General features: G+C 52.8%; 1 protein-coding gene across 4 annotated transcripts in view; it reads right to left on the minus strand.

Moving 5' to 3' along the window:
- Positions 1–4,794: 4,794 nt before the first annotated feature.
- Positions 4,795–22,943, minus strand: part of PPM1F (protein phosphatase, Mg2+/Mn2+ dependent 1F) — a 30,164-nt gene continuing 12,015 nt past the window's right edge. For all 4 annotated transcript variants that reach the window (XM_078435480.2, XM_078435483.2, XM_078435481.2 and 1 more), the window contains 5 exons: positions 18,653–18,855; positions 17,800–17,988; positions 14,435–14,578; positions 10,138–10,231; positions 4,795–8,964 (listed from right to left, as the gene is read on the minus strand). In XM_078435480.2, coding sequence (XP_078291606.1) covers positions 8,612–8,964; positions 10,138–10,231; positions 14,435–14,578; positions 17,800–17,988; positions 18,653–18,855 — 983 coding nt within the window. In that variant the 3' untranslated portion in view covers positions 4,795–8,611. The remainder of the gene's footprint in view (positions 8,965–10,137; positions 10,232–14,434; positions 14,579–17,799; positions 17,989–18,652; positions 18,856–22,943) is intronic.

Below are 22,943 nucleotides of genomic sequence, written 5' to 3' on the forward strand. Positions count from 1 at the left end.
AAGCAGGGCTTGAACTCACAACCCTGAGATCAAGAGTTGCATGCTGTACTGACTGAGCTGTCCCTGGACCCTTTTCTATGTGTGTGTAGAATATACACATTTCTTTGTATATTTATACAGTTATGTACATAGTTAGCACATACTTTCATATGCTTTGTATTTTGCTTTTGTCATTTTACATTTTTCTCAAGAGTTTCTCCTAATTTTCATATTTTTCTAATTATTTAAATTTCCTTTTTTTTTTCTTTTTGTTTAAGCCTCCTAAAATCCAGGAGCAGCATTTCAAATGCTGAGTAAGATTGCACCCTATGAACAACTCCAGCTGGTGGAGATCTAGGCTGTGTTCCATCGTTGGCTACAGCAGCAGTGCCCTGGTAATTACATTACTCATTGTCCACGTCTACTTTTATACACAGTTATGCACCGAGACATCCAAGTGTTTGCTGTTGTCCCAGTTCAATCATTAATAGGGTCCTCGCTCACTCTCAGAGGTGTCACCTTGTGGATAATAGATTACATGGACCTCCTTACATGGCTCCCTTCAGAGCTACCAGAGGGGAGGAGGGGTTGGCAGGGTGGGGGGAGGTGGGTGGAGGTGGTTCCTGAGTTCTGTTGTGGGCACTAGGGTGGAGGATGGTGACACCAATCCCTAAGATGAGGTGGAGCTTGTGGAGAGTGTGGTGAGTTTTGGACACACTGAGTCAGAAGTGTCCAGGAGACTTTCCAGGACATTGTCTAGGAGCAGCCCGAGACCCAGTCCTTGCCCACCAGTGGTCACTCGGCACAGGTGGGGTGCACTGGCAATCCTGTATTTGCTCTCCATGGATTGCTCAGCAGCTCAGTGGAAGGACACATGTGTTAGGGCACCAGTGAATGGGGGATGAGAAGGGACATCGAAGTTTCCAGCAATATATCATGACCTTCCCCTAAGCTTATCACACAGGTCTCAGATGGTCAACACTGAAAGGCTTTGTTGTTATAAACTGTATCTCAGTCCAAAACAAGGGGGCACATGTTGACCCATCTCAGCTGGAGCCCTAGCTTGGTCAGATTTACTTTCCAACTTTGAACCTCTGCCTCTGTAACTCAGTGGCCCGTTGGTGGGGAATCAATGATGGCCCACTCCCCTCATTGACAGAAGAAAGATCTGGTGCCCAGAGAGAAGAGCGACCCCTGCAGGTCAGGTGTGGGGGATGCATCCTAGAACTCCAGGGGCGAGGTGAAAAGAGTAACCACTGATTCCACCATCTAAATCAATCCTCACTGCAACCCTAGGAGGGATCTGTCATCATCCCGATTTGCAGGTGAGGAAACAGAGGCTCAGAGAAGTGATGTTCCCTTGGTTGCAGAGACTGGCAGAGGCTGGCTTTGAACCAGGTCTCTGCTTTCTGCCCCTCTGCTTGCCTCTCTTGCTTCCAGAGGGAGGCTCCCTCACCTGTCTGCCTTTGTTGATATTACAGAACTACCTGGTGAATTTTAGCCTTCATTCAGCAGAAGTGACAGTCTGTAACACCATCCTGGGGCCAGGCCTTGAGCCGAAGATACAAAGATGAAGAGAATACAGCTCCTGACTTAAGGATTGTATCTAATGGCAGAACTGCAAAGCAGCATCTCTGTTGCTCAGGTAAGAAAAAGAAATCCCCAGGAAGGGGAGTAACCTACCCAAGCCGTGTGGTCACTGAGGGGCGAGAACAGAACAAGGCAACAACTCTGTCCCCTGTTCCTTAAAAAAAAAAAGTTACCCAGGAACTCCTGGGTGGCCCAATGAGTTAAGCATCTGACTTTGGCTCAGGTCATGATCTCATGGTTGGTGGGTTTGAGCCCCACATCAGGCTCTGTGCTGACAGCTTGGAGCCTGGAGCCTGCTTAGGATTGTGTGTGTGTGTCTCTCTCTGCACCCCCCACCCCCCAAATAAATAAACATTAAAAAATAATTTTAAAAAGTCACCCGTCAATACACACATAAGTTGCTCACCCTCTCGGGTAACCAAGGAAATGCAATCTGAAACCACAAGGAGATGCCATTTCATGTACCACTGACAAAAATTAAAAACTCTGATGGAAACAAGGAAGTGCTGGTGAGGATGTGGAACAGTGGACTCTCAGTGTATTGCCATCTGTATGGCACAAGCCCTTGTGAGCCTTTTGGGTGGGTGAAGAGGCAGTGGCAGAGTGGCCTCCTGGCCACACGCCTGTGTAATCACATGGGCCACGCCTGCCTTACTGCTCTACTGCCGCTGTGTTGAAATTCCTAATAATTTATCAAGGGGTCTGTGTTTTGATTTGCACTGGGTCCTGCAAATTCTGTGGCCAGTCCTACCCAATGGTTTCACTCCTGGGTATATGCCCTAGAGCAACTCTTGCATATGGGTACTAGGAGGCCCACTGAGAATGTTCATAGCAGCTGTTTCTGCAAAAGGCCAGAGACCCACACAGCATGGATGAAATCGGAGAAACAATGCTGAGTGACAAAAATGTGAAGAATGTGTACAGCAATGTCCCATTTTCATAAAAAGGCCAGATGAACAGTGTAATGGTGTGTGGGGAGATATGCATATGTGGTAAATCTTTGACACCGATTCTCAAGGTGTTTATGTTGTATACTCCTTATTTTGAACAGGGAACGACCCACCTGGGCATGCTGCACTGTCAGAATCAGGCATGGAGAGATGGACAGCACGCGGTGGCCTATGTGTGGCACCCTGGCTGAGCCCCGAGGCTGAGGAGAGGCTGCCATGAAAGGGAATGTCGCTGGCTGTGGCCCAGGCCTCCCAAACGTTAGCAGAAGCTGCCGAGAAACAGCTTCACAAAGTGAGGCCTCGGTTCACGGAGAACAAAATGCTGCAAACAGACATTAAATGTCCCATGTTGCATCATGTGTACGTACAGCTTGGACTCTAAGATTTATAGCTCTTGGATTTTATCTGTTTCATCTCCAGTGACTCTATATTGTTTTCTTTTGTCTCTCTGGGCAAAAAGGTGCCTTTCCTTTCAGGAGGTTTTCTTTTTTAAGCTGCAGTTCTAAATGTTTCTTACCTTGGTTATCTTGTTATATCTTTTTTCCCAAGTTTTGTCATGTTGTCATATTACTTTTATAATTTCAGGAAGGAACAGGGGAGGGGGAGGAAGAGAGGGAAGAGGAGGGGAAGGGGGGGGAGGTGGTCTCTGATGCCACAGCCATAATGACTAAGGGGCCTGCCTGGGATGGGCAGTGGGGCCACCAAAGCCCCCTGCGCTGTGGCCAGATCTGGCATTTGTCCAGGACTGTCTGCCCAGGTTGGAGCAATCCCAGGGCTGCTCTGAGGTTATACCCACCGCTTGGCCTTGGACACGCAGATGTCTGGGACTTCTTTGGCCCAAGTCCCCAGAAGCAGACCCAAGATGAAGTGTGGCTTTGAGTGTGAGCCTGACGCCCTGACCTCGATTGGTTTAGACGCTTTCTCTGCCCCAGTCCAGCCTGGCAAGAATGGGAGGGCCATGTGGGACCAGAAGGAAGTAGCTAGGAGTTCTGGGACCCTCTAAGGGGAACTCTTGGGGCAAGGTAGTCATCAGCCCTCCTAGATGGCTTCCAGTTTCTGTCTCCCTGGCTCTGCTGGCTGTTGGACTTGCTTCTCCAGGTTGAGGTCTCTACCCACTGGGCACAAGACCCAGTCTTGACCACCTTGCTCTCATCGTTCCTGGAGGCAGACAGTTGTCTGTGCCAGACTTGGCTTCTGGGTATAGGTCTGTCTCCCTGCTGGCAGAGAGCCTGGCTGATATCCCCAGCCCCTACCTGCCACCATGATGGCCTGGTCTGGCAGGTGAATGACACCCAGTTGCCCCAGAGGCCGTTCAATCCCTGCCTGCCTGGTGCTCAGTCCTTCAGGTCTCCCCCACCACTACCCTGTGGCTCCAGAGAGGGTGCTATCCCAGGCCCCAAGCTCAGTGACAGTGGGGTGGGGGGTGGTGTGGAGCCACCATCTGGCTATAGCAATGAGATATAGAACTGTGAAGCAATTTGTTTGTGAACAATCAAGACAGCATATACTTAAGAACGAGGTTCTGCTGGGCAGATTCTGCAGGGAGCTTCCAAGGAGGAGGAGGGGACCGGGCAGGGGGAAGACAGATGGATGAGTAGGTGGGGCTGGGGGGTGGGGCTCAGGGCCTGGTTGGGAGCCCCAGCCCCCTCTCAGTGACATGATTGAGACAGATAAAGCTGCCTCCCTTGCAATGGGGCTGGGAGCCGGAGGGGCATGGAAAGCTCTCAGGGTGATTTGGGAAGGGACTAGAAGCTAGTCTGGCAAGGCCTAAATGGGGACAAAGGCTCGGCATCCAAGGCCGGGCTGGAGGGGAGGAAGGGATACAGCAATCCAACTAGTTGGCCCCAACTAACCCCGAAGCACAAGTGCCCCCTCACATTTTGGGGAGTTCAGGCAGCATTTTGGGGCCATGGCTCAGCAGTGGCTGCATGGAGGCATTTTGGAATGTTTTCCTATTCCTTGGGGGTCTAAGTTCAGCCAGGAGCACAAGAGACCTGGCAGATGCTGACCTGCTTTCTCCCTTCTGAGTGTTTTCGCAGGGGGGTCCTCATCCTCAGTGTCCCTGGGCCACTTCAGGCATCTGGGGGCTCCCCAATCATGTGAGGTCCCCTGTGGGGGGGGGCGTGGGCTAGCAGGGCTTTCTCCTGAATTAGTCTGCTGGCTTTGTGGGGAGACTAGTAGATGGTCTCTCAGCACCCCAGCAGCTCCTAAACATACTCTGGATACTCAGGCACCAGCTGCTGAGCGGTGAGAAAAGAAGGCAGGACTCAGGTGACAGGGTTTCAAAACTCGTGGTTTATTGACACTTGAGCACAGTGACCCCTGGGAAGAGACTGTGTTTCTGGGCCTCTCCTCCTGGGACTTGCCCCTGCACACAGGGGAAATAGTAGTCCCATCTTGGAACAAGATGCCCCTTGCAGAGAACACCTCTCCCAGGAGCCCTGCTGAGACACGCACAAATAAACCCTTGGCAAGGCTGGCATGGCATGTGAATGGCAAAGCTCGGCGCATTTGGCAAAGCTGTGGAGCCTCGGCGAAAAGTGTGGGCCTCCTGGGGCTGCCTCCTTTGGGCTACAGGCAGAATTAAACCAAAAACAGCTTATTTTGCACAGGCCCTTAGGTGCCCATTTGGCTCTTGTCGGGGCCAGGCCTAGGAACTGCCAGAGCTGTGACCCAAGCCCTGGGACTACTGCTGAGGTGGCCAGACACCCAAGCTGGAACTCAGAACTGGCATTATAAGGGTAGGGACGAGGGCCACATGCTGGTTTCAAAGGGTAGGGGGAGATAGGACTGTGGCCAAAGGCTGGCTCAGGACCTCAGAGGGCCTGTGCTTCCCCAGTGAGGCCTGCCCCCATCGCTGTCCCCAGTAAAGCACACCCCTTTCCTAGTCCTGGATGCTGAGGACAAGCTGGGTCAGGGAGGCCATGCATCTGCCTCTGGATTTCAGCAGGTTGGGAGCTTGACTAAAAGGCAAGGGAGACCCTGGCTGTGCCCTGCCCTTCAGCCTCACACCTGCAGAAGGAGGCAGCTGAGCCTGTCTGCCTCTCCTCCTCCTGCTGGCTTGGGATCCGCTCTACCTGTAAAAGCAGGGCTCCCTCTCTCCGGCTTCTGTGTTCCTTATACGGCTAGCAACTGTAGCTCCATTCCTTTCCAACCCACTTAATTGTAAGAATAGACACTAATGATACTTAACCACCCCTCCCACTAGCAGAAGGGGAGGGTTCCTTAGCACTGGCAGCAGCTCTCCAGGATGTGCCAGGCTTGCCCTCGATGGGCCCCGAACCTCCAAAATTCCAAGATCTGCTGCACAGATTCCGTGCAACCCTGTGTCCTATAAAGGAGAAAAGGGGGTCCAAGGAGGCTCACGACTTGCTCAGCTCATATAATGAGCTAGTGGCAAAGTGGGGATTTGAGAAGGGGACTGAGGCTTCTAGACTTGGGGTCCTGGCTAGAGGCCTTCTTGGGACTGTGGCCTGACAAGGAGGTGGGCCAGGACTTTCAGAGGCTGAAGATGCCCAGTGGCTCCCAGTCCTCCCTGGTCAAGAGGGAAGAGACCTCTATGCCTAGATACTTGCACAAAGCCAGCATCTGTGCAGTGGGAACAAGGGCTCCCTCCGCCTCAAGGCAAGGCTGAGCAGCACCAGATGGCAAGGGCCTCTCACAGACAAGAGGGGTGGGCACTGGGACGAGCCTGGAGAGATCTCCCGGTGGAGCCTTGAGTCTGGGCAGGAATCAGACCACCACGTGGGGAGTCCAGACTCCACAGGTGAAACCCCACTCTTGATGGCAATCCCAGAATAAGATTAGCAAAGAAATGAGAAAAACAAGCCCACACCTCTTTCCTCTGTTAAGGTCATGCTCAGGGGCAGCCAGGCTGGTAGGGGCCACATGCCATCTCTTGCCGGCCCTGCGCTGGGAAGGGCCAAAGAGGGGGCTTCTGGCCCCCAGAAAGCAGCAGGGCCTTCAGATTAAGTGCGGCAATACCAGGTCATTGTTGGCTCCCACCAAACCTTCTCTGAACTGCGGTGACTACATTTAAGATACTTTTTCTGTCACGAGCCCTTGAGCATGGCACTGACCACATCATCTTGGCTTCTTCATCCCTGAGGTGAGAGTAGGGTAAGTGCTGAACCTGTGGGCGGCATCCCCCACTGCCCCCCTGCCTGCCCAGAGCTGGCTCCCACCCTCCCTGCTGCACAGCCCTCGGGCCTCGGGGGGTGGCTCTTACCAAGTCTGCCCTTCCCTGGGCTGATGAATGCTGCCAAGGCTCTCCCAGCTCCCACCTTCCTGGAGCCTTGCTACTGCAGGTGGATTCTGGCCTGGGGGACGCAGTGCCAAGCTTCCTCCTGCTGCCCACCTCCCAGTGACATTCTCCACGAGCCTCCAAAGCCACCCACTGCTCTTCCCAGACCCGTAGGCCTGGGTCCTCCCACAGAGACCCCTCTCTGCTGGACTCTTCACCCAGCCCTGCCACTTCTAGCTCAACACACATGCTATATCTGCCTCACTGGATGTGAGTAGTCTGAGTCACCCAAGCTTCGTGGCTTCTGAGCCTCACCTGCCCAGGGCATGCTAGGGAACGTAGAGCTCTCCCCCAAGTGGTCAGGCTGTGGGCAAAGCAAGGTAGCAGAGGGTGCCGCCATGGTGGGCAAGAAACAGGAGGAGGGGTTTGGGGAGCTGTGGGGCAGGTGGATGGACAGACTCCAAACAGAGCCAGAACCCCCCAGGCTGCCTCCAGACTTGCCAAGGCCTCATAAGTGTGTTTCCCAAGGAAACCAATTCGATTACCAACACGAGACGTTCTAGGACATTCCAGTCAAATGAGAAGTCTGCTCATGGAGCTCAGTTCCTCAGCCTGGGGACCAGCCAGAGACATGGGCAGCAGGACTGAGGTGCGTAGGGAGGCTGGGGGAGGTGCCATGGTCACCCCGAACTCCCAGAGCCCCTAGGTCTGGCCCAGGCTGTGCAGCATAGCTCATGCTCTTTCAGCTGCTTTGCTGACTGTCAGCAGCAAATCGCATCACAAAGGGGCAGAAAGGAGGTGGAGTGGGAAGAATTCTAGCTGAAATCATGCCACTATAACAAAATAAATCCTGCTCTTGTAAAAACTTAAACATGCCTAGTAGAATCCATCCCAGGCCTGGCGGTTCTAGCCTCACATAAAGCTGTTTAAGGCACTTGAATGGCTTATTAACACCACCTGGAAAAGTGTTTGCTTCAATCCTGATTTAGGAAAAAAAAATCAGTAATACTGCAAAAGAAGTTTCTTCCAAAAAAAAAAAAAAAATCAATACTTAAGGTTTCCAAGAATAAAATAAATGCTAAGCTCTGCTTAAGTTACATGACACAACAGGTCACCTTGGCACTGACAAAACAAAGACAAAAACCTGAAATACTGCTTCTGAGTTCAACTGTCCTGGAAAAAAAAAAAAGACCACAAACTGAAGACACACACCTCATCGTCATTCTGACCTTCCTCTCACTGGGTGTGTGTGGGACGGGAGGGACCCAGGGAGGCTGGGGGCTGTGAGCATTCACTGCAGACCAGGTCCCTGGTGCTCCATTCTCCCCAATTTGGGAAGCTGGCTCGGGAGGCCAGGTGCGTCAGCGGAGACAAGCCTCCCAGTGGTGGCCAGTGAGGAGCAAGTGAGAAACCTGTGCTGGACACCCATGTCGCACTTGGAAATGTCCGTGGCTCCTGGGTCTGCCTGGGGACTCATGCAGCATCCTGCTGCCCCATGCACATGCCCAGCATCTTTGGTCTGGCTGTGGTCCCCACCTGAGCCCCCTACCTGATGGGGCTGGGAGCAAGAGCTGCTCCACTTCTTGGGTCGTCTTTTCTTTGGTGAGGTCTCTTCCCTAGGCCTCCTTCAGAGAACAAGGCCATCCCACTGCCTGTCTGAGCAGGGCACATCCCCCACCACCCAGTCCAGTTCCACAGCCACCAGGATGGGCCAATGCAAGCAGCACGGGAGACTTGGGACCCTGGGAAAGCACTGTGAGGGTGGCACCCACCTGTCCACCATCACCTGTTGGGTCCTAAGGCATCTGAGGGGGAGGGTTACGGGGTAGGGGCAGGGAGCCTGCACCTCCTAGCGTCTCTGTGGAGCATCAGTCCCTGGCTCTGCGAGGCCAGCGGGCATGTCTCCTACCCCCTGGGCCCTGCCCTTCAGCAGGTCTCGGGGGTCCCTGAGGAAGACCACCATGACTGTGATGTTATCGTGGGAGCCCCGCTCCCGGGCTGCAGCCACCAGCTCCTCAGCAACCTGCAGCCCGCTGCCCTGCTCCCTGACCAAGTGGCTCTGGACGAGGCCCGCGACCTCCTGGTGGGGGACGACATCGAAGAAGCCATCACAGGCCAGCAGCAGGTAGTCCTCGGAGCCTGTCAGCTCCCGGGAGGCTGAGTCGGCCTCTCCTGACACGTAGGGCTTCTGAAAGACGTCCCCTGGGCACAGGAGAGAAAGGCCTCCTGTTGCCAAGTCCAGCCAGGCCCGGGGCCTCACTGTGGCCACCCTCTTCCGACGCCCGTGTTCACCAGTGAAATTGGATAATTTCATGTGGTGCTAAGGGCAATGTGGCAGACCTATTGGGTGCAGAGTTAGAACCCAGCCAGACCAAAGGTCAGCTCTACAAAACAGCCTTTTCACTTCCAGTGGAGCTGGGCCCGAGAGAGGGGATGACTGAGGTAAAGGACCTCACTTTTCCTCCCTTATACTCAGGTCTGCAGGTTCCCTTCCCCCCAGGTCCCTCTCCCTGAGGGCCCACATCCAATTCGTTAGCAAGTCCTGGTGGCTTTACCTTTAAAGTGCGACTCGAAACCACCTCTGTCTCCTCACAAACTGCCCAGGCCCACTGATCCCCCTCCTTCTGCTCCTGCCCAGGGGTGTGCACCAGACCACACCGCTGACACAGAACTGCCTAGGGTGTCCCCCTCCTTTGAAGGTGCCTCCACTTTTGGAGAAGCCCATCCTGCTGCCTCCGCACCCGGATGTGCCAGAGACCCAATAGGCAGCAGCAGCAGGGGGAAGGGCTATAAGGCAGGCACCGCAGGTGGCCTTAAGGATAGGATGGCGTGTGTCCGGAGGCTGGGAGGAGACATGTCACCTTGAGGGGGTTAGCAGGAATGGAGTGTTGCCTAGGTACCTGGAGGCAGCGCCGTGGCTGCGGAGCCCAGAGTGAGGCCCAGCAGCTGTAGGATGCTGAGAAAACAGGATTGTGGGGAGAGGGGGCTGCTTTTCTTTTTTTTTTTAAAGATAGAAAAAGGAATCATCAGCATGAATGGGGGAGGGGAGGACAATCCTCATTTATGACCTTTCAGCACATACAGTAGCTAGCCAAGGACCTCCTGGTAGGTTTTTCTGGGGAACTGTTATTAATGAGGAGATAATCACGTAAAGGTTAACTTCTGTGATTATTTGTGTGAGATGGAAGTTTCTAAGGGGTCTGCACCTGTACTCTCTCAATTTACCAGATTGAGGAATCTCAGTCTGATTCCATGGCCCCACAGACCATAGGTGCTTTATCAGCACAGGACGCTGCTGTCCCCAACAGCTATGTGAGCCCCTGGGCCTCAGGCATGAGGCCTTTGTCTCCTGCCCCCTGTCTCCCGTCTCCTTACCGATGGCTCTAGACACGGCCAGGGTCCCGTTGACTCTCCAGCAGTCCATGTGAGACACAAAGCCGCCCAGAGCTTCAATACGCTCCTTCTCATCCTGTGGGGGACAGCCAGAGTGGGGGCTGGGGTGCACCCATGGGGAAGGGTGCCAGGTGCTGCTGCCTGAGTGGAGCTGAGCTGGTTTCTTCTTTTTTAATGTTTATTTATCTTTGAGAGAGAGAGAGAGACAGACAGCGCAAGCAGGGGAGAGAGGCAGAGAGAGAGGGAGACACAGAATCTGAAGCAGGCTCCAGGCTCCCAGCTGTCAGCACAGAACCCAATGCGGGGCTCGAAGCCATGAACCGTGAAATCATAACCCAAGCCAAAGTCAGATGCTAAACTGACTGAGCCACCCAAGTGCCCTGAGCTGAGCTGGTTTCTAAGTGCTGGGGGCTGCGATTCTCAAACAACGCCCAGATGAGGCGTTAGTGGAACTGCAGAAAACCATGAATAACCTAGACGTCCTTCAGTTACAGCAAGGGCTACCTCAGTTATAGGGTGAACACAGCCAGACCATCCATAGTCACCGACCCCCCGACCCCCCCTCTAGCTGTCTCACCTTTCACTTGGGAATACTTTCTTCCTTGCAAGCTGCTGGGACGAGCCCAAGCCTGTGTTACACGTGGCCACCTGGCAGGATTGGATGAAACCTGAACCAGGCCCCTCAGCTGTCCTCCTACCTTATCCTCTCCACCAGCCTGAACAGCTTCTCCAAGGTTGAGCCCAGAGCCGGTGGCCAAGTGGGTTCCCATCAATGGCCATTTCCTACTCAACCTGGAATACAAGGCTCTGCACAGCTGGGCCCCTGGGCCCCCACTTCCGTGAGGCTGCCCTGTCCAGCCATTTCCCCTCATGGCCCTCCGGCCTCCCTTCTGCCCCCTGACTGAGTGGCCTCGCTCACCTGCGCATTGCCCAGGCAGTGGTCAGTTCCTCCTGGGCTTGGCTGGCACCGAGGTCAGCTGCAGAGGTATCGTGCCCTGCACTGCGCTTCGGCCACCCCTAGGCTCTCCTGCTGGGTTTCCCTCTGCTGTGTTCCCCACCTCCCTACTTCTGATAGGATAGGGCCACTCTCCTGCCACATGCTCGCTCCCACACACGTCTCAGCTCTGTGAGCATGCAGCCCCCAGGCCCATGTCCCCAGTCCTGCCTGTCATCACAGGATATCCTACCCGCCCCTCCAGACTCTGCACTCACAGGGCCTGCCTGTCATCACAGGATATCCTACCCACCCCTCCAGACTCTGCACTCACAGGGAACACCCCACCCTGTCCTCCCTGGCCCCCGGCGCCCCTGGCTAATGGCATCGCCAACCTCTTAGAAGCGTAAGGCCCTTTCCCCATCCTCAAAAGCCTGGATTCTTCTCCATCCCTCCTGATGCTGCCTTGCCAGGCAGGTCCTCCTCCCCATAGCTGGCCAGGTGACTGCAGCGGCCTCTTTTGTGACCCAGCTCTCACCTTGCCCTCTGGTGGTCTGACCATTCTAGAAGCTTCTAGTAATTCCTTGTGAAGTTCCTCCTGACACAGAAGCAGGAGCCCTCGGTCTCTCAGTGGCTGGTCCTGGCTAAACCTGCCCTTTTCTCCTGGACTCCACCCCTGGCCTGCTGGGGTCCCACCTGCCATCAGGATTGGGCTCTATGCCTCCTTCCTGCTCATTTCCCTCTTCCACATCTCCCAACACTTTGCCCAAGTACTATGGCTTGCAGCTGCCCATTAGTCTGAGAGGTGCTGGAAGGCTCACTGCCTCAGCAAAGTGTCCTGTGCACAGTAGGTGCTAACTGTTCATTGGCCTGAACTGAATCCAGTGGCAGCAAGGCTCTGTCCAGACAGCAGCAGAACAAGGCAGAGTGCCACGCGGTCCCCACATGTGCCTCAGAGCCGGTTTCAGCAGCTGCCAGACCCTTACTGCCCTTCACTGTGGCTCACTAGGTTGTTACTAGTTTCCCACTCTCGTGACCAGTGTGATGGTGATTATTTTTCGTGGGAGACCTTTGAGCCGGTCTTTGATGACTTCTCAAAGGGTGTAGGTGACAGGCTAAGCTTGGGATCACAGGGCTCATTAGCCGGGAGTGGCTGGCAGGGGCCAAGAGGGCCCTGGAATCTAGTCTCTGTAGCCATGTAGGGTGCAGATCAATGAAAGAACAGACACTTTGGCAGGCTTTTCCCATGCCAGCTGTGGTCCCAGCACCCCATGTGCACCAGGACACTCCATTCTTATCTCCTGGGAACCCCATTTCACAGACAAGGCACTCAAGGCTTGGAAAGGGTGGAGCCAGGACTGAGCATGGCTGTCAGTCTGTGATCTTTGCTGTGGTGTCATTCTGCAGGGCTCAGGCAGTGCTGGGGAGACACTGCCAGAAAAGTCCTCACCGGGCTGCAGAGGAGGCACAGGATGCCAAGCTTGTAGGGATGAGGGTGGGCAGGAGCAGGCCAGGCACCCTGAGCAGAGGCTTGCAGCTAGTCCTCACTTAGGCAGCATTTCACCTGACTGCCCATCTCAGGGAAGGAGGGTCCACCAGGGAGCAGGGCCGAATGCCCCAGTGCTGCAGTGGCAGTGGAGTGACACAGGACACCTGCCACTTCCTGGCGGTATGCTCTGGGCAAGTTACTTAACCTCTCTGAGCCTCAGTTCTCTCCTCTATATAACAGGGAGGGCGTATGTAGGAGGTTTAGCACAGACAGTGCTGCAGTGAGGCCAAGGAATGCTGTCATTCCTGGCTGTTTTGGTGATCACGGCCTGACACTCCTTTGCAGTGCTTTCCATATCTAGAAGCCACAAAAGGACAGCTCCGTTCAGTTACATAAAAACCAACATGTCTACAAGGCAGAAGCCCATAAACAAAGACAAAGCAGGGGGCAACTTGCAAATCACCCTGCAGACAAGGAGCTGACCTCCCTGGTGTATAACAGATGCCTACAAATTGATAAGAAAAATAGCAACAGGTCAGGAGACAAATGGGCAAAGGACAAGAATGAAGGGTTCTCACAGAAGGCAACGTAAATGATCTTAAGTGTTTGAGAAGATGCTTGGCCTCATACTGTAAGAGAAATGCAAACTGAATAACCACTTTCCTTCCTCTCAGACTGGTCAGTGGGGCTATGGCCAGAGGACATGCAGCCTGAGGAGGGCAGTGTGGCAAAAGTGCCAAGACTGTAAATGGGAGTGCCCTGACTCATCCCTCCATTCCTAGGAACCGTTCTATTAACATACTTGACCCAGAACAATGCAACACTATGCAAAGTCATCTAGTGCCCTGTGGACTTTAGCATGAAAAAGACTGAGGAAATCTCGGGGCACCTGGGTGGCTCAGTCAGTTAAGCGTCCGACTTTGGCACGGGTCATGATCTCATGGCTCATGAGTTTGAGTCCCACATTGCACTCTGTGCTGACAGCTAGGAGCCTGGAGCCTGCTTCAGATTCTGTATCTCCCTCTCTCTGCTCCTCCCCTGCTCTCTCTCAAAGATAAATAAATGTTAAAAAAAAAAAAAGAAAAAGAAAAAGACTGAAGAAATCTCAACGTCCATGCACAGGATGGCGGACAGATGGGGCTCTGCACAGCCCTGTGGAAGGTGGGGGCGTTTTCTGTGCTGATGTGGAAGCCTGTACATGTGGGGAAAGCAGACCAGGGACAGGGCTCCCGGGCATTTCCCAGTATGCAAACTCCCACCATCCTACAGAGACAGACAGACTGGACACCTCTGTGAGATGTGGTCCAAGGAGGAATGTCAGCCTTACATCCAGATGAGGACCCTGAGGCTCAGACAGTTGAGTGACTTCAGGGTCCCAGTGTAGCCTCTACCCAGTGAAGCCCCAAGCCTGCTTCCTTCTGACCTTGGCTTAGCATCACCTCCTCCCTGGAGACCTCCACCCCCACAGCCCAGGTGGCCAGCCGCCCCTTGCCCACATGCACAAAGTGCACGACCCTGCACTTTGACCCCACTTCCTGGGCTGCCTCTCCTCTGCAGCTCTGGGCTCCATGTCACTGTGGTGAGAAGGGCTTACGTGGGACTCTTGGCTATTAATGCCCCAACTTTAGGGAGGGGACCCCTCCGCCAACAGACAAATCCTGTTTGCCAACAGACAAACCCCTGGCCACTTGAATCAGGCAGAAGGACCCTCCCTCTGGAGGAACACCAGGATCTCCCTACGAAGATGGTGCAGGGCCCCTCTTGCTTCCTTGCCTACCTGACCATCCACTAACCCGTGCAGTCCAGCATGATCGGGGCCGGGGATGACCCAGGCATGGAGGGAGGGAGCCCCTTACCTGTCGCTCAGGTCTGTGCGGCTCCATCAGCTTCACCACCTGTCCCTGTTGCACCAAGATGACCTGGGAGTCCCCGAGCCAGGCGACGTGCAGGGTCGTTCCCGCAATGAAAGCGCACACACCCGTGGTGCCACTCTGCAGCCGCTGAAGGGAGAGAGGGCTAAGGGTGAGCCATGTGCTGGCACTGTGGGCCCAATCCTGTCCAGACTGAACGACTCCTGCAATAGTGCTCAGCCAGATAAAAGGAACAGACTCCAGAAGTACACAGGGCACAGTCAGTCTCCTAAGGGTTACGCTGCATGACAGGAGAGCACATCCTGTGTGGTCCTGCTTATCTACAACTCTGGAAAACACAAGCTCTATCGTCTATTACGTCTGAAAGCAGAGTGGTTGTCTGGGGAGGGTGGGGTGACAAAGGCAGGGAAGAAATTCTTTGGGGGTGATGGGTACTTCTGTTATTGTAGACAAATGCTAAAACTTATCCAATTGTACACTTTATTTTTATTGAACCAACTGTACACTGTATATTTGTAATATGTGCAATTTATTATGTGTCAATTTCATCCCAATTCAGCTATCTTAAATTAATAATACACTTAATTTAGGGGCGCCTGGGTGGTGCAGTCGGTTAAGCGTCCGACTTCAGCCAGGTCACGATCTCGCGGTCCGTGAGTTCGAGCCCCGCGTCAGGCTCTGGGCTGATGGCTCAGAGCCTGGAGCCTGTTTCCGATACTGTGTCTCCCTCTCTCTCTCTGCCCCTCCCCCATTCATGCTCTGTCTCTCTCTGTCCCAAAAATAAATAAAAAACGTTGAAAAAAAAATTAAAAAAAAAAATACACTTAATTTAAATACTTGCTTCAGTGAATCGTTATTTTGGGAGGTGGCCCAGAGCTCCAGGGCCTTCTTCACCTCCCAAGGGTGACAGTGACCAGGAGGTCTGAGGCATGTCAGCTTTGCACCAGGCTCCCACTTTGTAGTTTTAGATGCTGTATGGTTTTCTGTTAAGATGCAAAGTCTGGGGGCTCCTGGGTGGCTCAGTCGGTTAAGTGTCCAACTTCTGCTCAGGTCATGAATTCACGGGGTGTGAGTTTGAGCCCCACGTCGGGCTCTGTGCTGACAGCTCAGAGCCTAGAGCCTGCTTTGGATTCTGTGTCTCCCTCTCACTCTGCCCCTCCCCCACTCACGCTCTGTGTCTCTCTCTCTCAAAAATAAATAAACATTAAAAAACTAAAAAAAGGGGGCGCCTGGGTGGCTCAGTCGGTTGAGCATCAGATTTCGGCTCAGGTCATGATCTCACGGTTCGTGAGTTCGAGCCCCACGTCAGGCTCTGTGCTGACAGCTTAGAGCTTGGAGCCTGCTTCAGATTCTGTGTCTCCCCCCCCCCCCCCCAACCTCTCTCTGCCCCAATCCTCCTTGTGCTCTCTCTCTTTCAAAAATGAATAAACATAAAAAAATTAAAAAAAAAATTAATTAAAAAAAAAAAAGATGTAAAGTATGGCTTTGCTGATTTCCATTGAGGCCCGTGCTTAGAGTGTCTGAGGACAGTATACCCCCTTCTTTTTTTTTTTTTTTTTTTTTTTTTTTTTTTTTTTTTTAACGTTTTATTTATTTTTGAGACAGGGAGAGACAGAGCATGAACGGGGAGGGTCAGAGAGAGAGGGAGACACAGAATCTGAAACAGGCTCCAGGTTCTGAGCAGTCAGCACAGAGCCCGACGCGGGGCTCGAACTCACGGACAGTGAGATCGTGACCTGAGCCGAAGTCGGACGCTCAACCGACTGAGCCACCCAGGCGCCCCAGTATACCCCCTTCTAAGTCTCCTTACGAGCCATGTCAACTGGGGCACATCCTTTAAGCTCTCTCAGCCTCAGTTTCTCCAAGTCTAAAATGGACAAAATTTTAGTAGCTACCTCACGGGGCTGCTAGGAGGGCCCCACAGAAGTTCTGCATTCTGCATGCAAGGTTCAGTGGGTGGTTAAGTTCACAGAGGAGGGGCTGGATGGCTTCTTTCAGAAACAAGTGCCTCACCCCTACACGGTTCTAATTCCTAAAGAAAGAATATACCCAGTGGACACCAGCAGCTTGCCAAGACTCTGCTTGGGTGAGCAAGGGAAGGTATTAATCATGGGCTTTATTTTTTGTATTTTCCTTTCTTTTTAATTTTTAAAAAATGTTTGTTTTTGTGAGAGAGAGCGCACATGCGCGCGCACACACACGTACACGCAAGCGGGGGAAGGGCAGAGACAGAGGGAGACCAAGGATCTGAAGCAGGCTCTTCAGGCTCTTTGCTGGCTCTTTGCTGGCAGCTCTTCAGGCTCTTTGCTGGCTCTTTGCTAACCATGAGATCATGACCTGAGCCAAAGTCAGATGCTCAACAGACTGAGCCACCCAGGCACCCCATATTGTATTTTCTCATGCTTTGACAAACTGGGGTACTTGCTAATTCTAAAGAGTGCCTGTCCCAGGACAGGAAATGTCTTCCCCCAGGGATGCAACCTTCATGTATGAGCCAGCTGGTCTGAACCCACTTCCTCAACCATCTCCTCTGTTTCTCCCATCAGGCTGCTTCCCCTGGCCTGGATGGCTGGGGACTGCCCCTGTCTGTAGTCCAGAGCCCATCAGGTTATTCAAACCATCCAAACTTGTGACTTGCCTGCTCTGCCTCATCCAGGCCCTCCTGTGAGGCCAGAGCAAAGGCTCCAGTCATGCTGTGCTCTCTCCCTCTGCCTCCTGACCAACCCTGGTGCCCCCCCATATGGCCTTGCATGGTGTGATATCTCCTCTTGGGCACTGTAAATAATAAAACTCTTCTTCCAAGGCAGGTGTTTGTGCCTGTCACCTTGCCATCCCTGATTAAAAGAGAATCCTTGGCACATTTTAAAATAGACTGACCTTCCCTGTGAGGCCTGCATACCCACCAGTGGGGCCAGGCATGCAAGACCAGATGCATGCTTTATGTGACTTTTATTCAAATGGAAAACAAGCCCCCTTTTACCATAAGAATGAAGTGATTTGATTGCCAACAGAGTTTAGTGAGGACCTTCTTTTTTTTTTTATAATTTTTAAAAATGTTTTATTTATATTTGAGAGAGAGAGAGAGTGTGAGCAGGGGAGGGGCAGAGAGAGGGAGACACAGAATCTGAAGCAAGCTCAGCTGTCAGCAGAGCCCAATGTGGGGCTCGAACTCACGAACCATGAGATCCTGACCTGAGCAGAAGCTGGATGCCCAACCCAGGCGCCCCTAGTGAGGACCTTCTGACACCACCAATCGCTTTGATTTCCTTCCTTCGGCAAGGGCTGGGCCTCTCTGATGCTAATGGCTATTGGCCCCAAACTGCACATGAGGCCCATTCACTGGTTCTCACCTCTCGCTTGGCTTTCCAGAGGAACATCTCATCTGTGTGCCGGAAGGCTTCTCTGAGGGCTCCCGCGGGGTCTGTGGGCAGCTCCGGCCGGTGGGCCACGTTGGTGTGCACGTGTACAGCAGCATACCTTGCAGCGTCCACCCCTCCATGGCCATCAAACACAGCAAAGTAGGCTCGGTCCACGGGGTCCTGGTAGGGAATGCAGTGGGAATCACACTGACTTCGCCCTGACCAAGGCTGTGACCTGGCCAGAGGCTTTGTCTGGGGGTAGAGTCCAGGTGCTGACTGGGGTGGGTCTGGAAGAATCAGCATGGACTCTGCCATCAGATAGGTCAACCTGACTCAAGCATTAGGAACTGGAAGATTTGGAAAAGGACAACTCTCTGGAGTTGGTTTCACCTTCTATACTGAGTTGCTGGAGCATAAAATGAGGTGCGATGTACCAGCGGCTCCCAGTGCTGGAGATAGAGCAGAGCCCAGTAACTGTGAGTCTGGGGCAAATGAGAGAATCCTGGGGCCTCCCCTTATAACAGATTTGGGCAGACCATTCCCCTTCCTCAGTCCTTTAGCTGGGAAAGCAAGGTGGCCACGGTTGGTCTGGCCCAGAAGCCAGACGATGGGACAATGAATAGGACTGATGGGACGATGAATCGGGTCTCTCAGACCTCCTGGGAAGTGCTCTGCCTCACCTAGCACCTTGGCCTTCAGATGACAGCTACAGCCGTTACTCCTGCTTCGGCTCTGGCTAGCAGCTCTGATGGGAACCCCAGGTGGCCCCCACCCCCTGCACAAGGCCTCCTAGGCTGTTCTGCTTGGGGGCCAGGAGGTGGAAGACTAGAGGTGGAGCACTCACAGACAGGCCAAAGAGCTGGTTGAAGGCAGGAAGGCACACGTGCCGGTCCTCCATTTTGCGGCGAGTATTCCGGATGGCATGGATGGAGACCAGCCACTGCCGCTGAGGAACCTGGGCACTCGAGGGCACCTGCTTCTGCCACTGGCTGCATACTTCCCAGAGCTGGTTAAAGAAACTTCGCGCCAGGCCCTTGGCATCCAGCACTGATGGGTATAACAGAAGACTGTCAGGGAAGCACCAACCAGACCAGCTGGGCTCCACTCGCTCTCCCTGCCACCCCTTCCCTGTGGCCCCTTTGGCTTAGCAGACAGCTCCCACCACAGGCCTGCACAGGCCCCATGAGCCCATGAACCCCCGGAGCATTCCGGCCTAGTAACAGGCACACCAGCCTAATAAACTATGTGTGACAGCCTGTGTCATCAGCAGTGAGCAGTGTCTGGTTTGGCAATATGCACAGGAAAGAACCTCCTGTCCCACAGTGAGCAACTCCACTCGTGGGAGCCCACCCCAAGGAAATAGCTGGAAATGCAAGGATAATTTAAGGATGAAGTAAAGAATCATTTATAATTGCGTGTTATTTAGAAACACTATGTATCCAGTGACAGAATAAATTACATTCTATTCTCTTGATGAAGAATTAAGCTGCTATTAATCATGATTTTCACAACTAAACATGCAACTGCCACATGGCCCAGCCACTGCAGCCCTGGGCTTTTATCCCAGAGAAATTAAAGCTACGCTCACACAAAAACCTGTGAGCCCCAGTCAGTGTTCCCAGCAGCTTCACCTGTAATAGGTGAAAACTGGAAATGGCCCAGATGTTTTTCACCATGTGAGTGGGTAAATTTCAGGACATCATGCCACGGGATACTGCTCGCAGCAGGAAAGAAAGGAAGGAGCTATTGGCAGGTCACAGAAACCCGGATGGATCTCCAGAGAAGTATGTGGAGTGAAAAAAGCCTATCCCCAAACTTACGTATTCTATGATTCCATTCATAGGCATTCTTGAAATGACAAAATTATAGAAATAGAGAAGATTAATGGTTGTCAGGACTAGGGACAGGGCATGGGGTATTAGGGTGGCCATAAAGGGTAATGTGGGATCCTCATAGGATGAAACTGTTCTGTATCTTGGCTATGTCAAGATCTTTAAATATAGTTTTTCAAGATGTTACCATTGTGGAGGGACTGGGTAAAGGATGCATGGAATCCCTCTGTGTTCTTTTTTTTTTTTTCTTTTAATAATGATGGCTTGATGGTTATTCTTTTATTTATTTTGAGAGAGAGAGAGAGAGAGAGAGTGTGTGAGTGAGCACAAGCCGGGGAGGGACAGAGAGAGAAGGAAAGAGAGGATCCTAGGCAGGCTCTGTGTTGACAGCGCAGAGCCTAACGCAGGGCTCGAACCTACGAATAGTGAGATCATGACCTGAGCCAAAATCTAGAGTTGGATGCTTAACTGACTGAGCCACCCAGTCGATTCCCTCTGTATTATTTCTTACAACTGCATGTGAGGCTATGGTTATCTCAAAATAAAGTTTAATGGAAAAAAATTACAGTGTAAAACAAAAATGGCCTTTTAGAGTGTGTGAGCACGTAAAATGCTTATGTCATGATATTAAGGAAATGAGAAAAAGAGAACAGAAAATCCCACATACAGTTTGATTGTGAGGACATGAAAAAGCCTTTAGCTGCTTGGACTCGGAAAATAAAATGCAGGAAAGGCATACAATCAAAATGTCAGCAGTGGTTGTCTGCAGGTGGTAGCTCTGCCTGTGAGGTTTTTTTCTTAAGAATACTTTCTTAGTACCTTTTCAGTTTTCCATGACAAGTGTTAGCCCTAGTAATCGTTTCAAAATATGCCCATAAATTCATTGATGCTTTGATTGGGAGTCCGGTTTCCTTTCCCTCAAGCATGGGCCTTAGTGACCTGCTCCTAGTAAACAGAATAAAATGGAAGTGACCATGACAGCTTCCTAAGAGACACTGTGGCTCCCACCTTGCATGCTCTCCTTCTCCCTGTCTGTCTGTGTCTCTCTCTCTCTGTCCTGGTGAATCACTGGCCCTGAGGGAAGCCGGCTGCCATACTGTGAGGATGCTCAAGAAGCCCTGTGGAGGGTCCACGTGGTAAGGAACTGAGGCCTCCTGCCAATAGCCAAGTGACTGAACCACCTTGGAAATGGAACTTCTGCCCCCACTGGTTGTAAGCTCGTGACCACAATCTCCTGAGAGACCCTGGGCCAGAACTACCAGCTCAGCTGCTCCCAAATTCCAGACCCACAGAAACCATGGGATAATAAATGTTTAAGCCACTAAATTTTGGGAGAATTTGTTATGCAGCAACAGGTAACAGCTTCTACAACATGGCTTAAAAAAAAAGTGGGGGCGGAGGCTCAGTGGCTGACTTGGTTGGGTGCTCAACTTGGTTCAGGTCATGATCTCATGGTTCATGGTATTGAGCCCCTTGTTGGGCTCTTCCCTCACAACGCAGGGATTCTATCTCTGCCCCTCCTGCTTTCTCTCTCAAAGTAAATAAATAAACATTAAAAAAAATCCTATCTAAACCTGTTTTCTAAAGAAAAGATTAACAAGGAACAGGTCCCAAGGAAACCTCAGGTGACATGCCTCAGAGACTCTGTTCATTTCCACCTGTAAAGCCCTCCTGGGACTCCTGCTGGCCCAGGTACATGCAGCAGAGCCAGAGTCAGAGCCAGTCAGAGCCAGTCACCTAGGAGGGGGGGGGGGGGATTTGAGGGCAGACTGAGGAGTGTCGCAGGTCACACGTATAGGACTTGGGGTGTTGGAGAAGAGCTCCTGCCCAAAGGCAGTGGCTATAGAAGAAAAAGAGAGGCAGAGACAAGGTGGGGGGGGGGGGGGGGCAGAGAGGGTCTGAGAACACAAGAGGCTATGGGAAGACACATCTGAGGGAATCCATGCACCAAGGCGGGGGTGTCTAGAACTGGCCACTGCCACCATACCCAGGACACAAGGGCCATTCAGGTGTCTGGCAAGAAACGGGAGACCATCAGGACTGGCCTGAGGGGCTGTGGGTACAGGAAGGCTCAGCTCAGGGAAGACAGGTCCACATGCACTTGGCCCAGTGAACCAACCCCCTGCCAACAAGTCAGGACCGTCATTCAGCTGGACTGCACAGTGCCGCCTCCCCCAGTCTCCTCCTTCTCTCCTCTGCAGATGGCTATGCTCGTATGACTACCTGAGCTGTTGGGCTCCTTTCTTCCCCCTCTGGGCTTTGCTTTTATTAGGCCTGAGACACCCAGGGAGGCACAGGGCACCGTGTACCCTCTTGCCTTAGGTTGTCCTACCATTTCCGTCAGCGTGTTTGAACTTGAATCTCGGCTTAAGCAAAGGCAATTACCACTGACAACGATAAGCAATGGATAAGCAATGGGAGGTTCGGCTGGCTCACAGACTCCTGATGCCACTGGCAGGAGATGCCTGCTTGTCTGGCTGAGGGCCTCATCCGGGCGCCCACAGGATCTGCTCACTGGGGAGGGGCTGGCTGGCGTTCCCACCTGACACAGCTACAGAGGTCTTAATCATATCTCTGTCCTTGAGCAGTGATGCTTATAACACCTGCCATGATGCCAATTTTGCATGAATGGCTTCGAAATGATAGACTTAACTATGTTCTGCTCCAGTGACAGGGATAGCTGATCAAGACCACAGGCCCAGGCCTGCGTGGAGGGGGGGGGCAGGCTGTGATTTCCTCCTACATGGGCCCCTCCCTCCTTCACTGGCCTGCGGGAACCCCCAGGTGTAGGGCACTGCGGGTGCCAGCCACCGCCTGGGGCCTTCCTGCCAGCAGGTGGCGCTGGTTTCCCGCCGGGACTCTTGGGTGGGGCGCTCCCTTTGTGGGGCTGTGTGCCTGCAGGCTTTGCAGAGGACAATGGCTGCCTGTCACTGTGGGCCTGGGTCTCCCCCAGCTCCCAGGCAGGAATGCGAGGCCGTGCTGGGATGGAACGTGGGCAGGGAGCCAGGGAAAAGGCAGGGCACACGGGTGAGGAGGGCTTGGCACCTGCTGAAGCGAGAGACCACATGTTTTTCCTCTTTCTCCCCGGCCTGTTCTTGGTTTGTCCTCAATGCTTGTGCTAATGCTAAGCTTAAAGTAACATAGATAATAAATACGTGACCTGATGGAAGTAATTATATGCAACATATAAAGAGACAGAATCAGCAAATTGTACAGTAGTCTCCCCCTCCCATCTGCTTGCCTTCCGCGGTCTCAGTACAGGCAGTCAACTGTGGTCTGGAAGATGATCCTCTTCCTGATGTA

The sequence above is a fragment of the Panthera onca genome, chromosome D3 (assembly GCF_046562875.1).
Source record: "Panthera onca isolate mPanOnc1 chromosome D3, mPanOnc1 haplotype 2, whole genome shotgun sequence".
Classification (NCBI taxonomy): Eukaryota; Metazoa; Chordata; class Mammalia; order Carnivora; family Felidae; genus Panthera; species Panthera onca.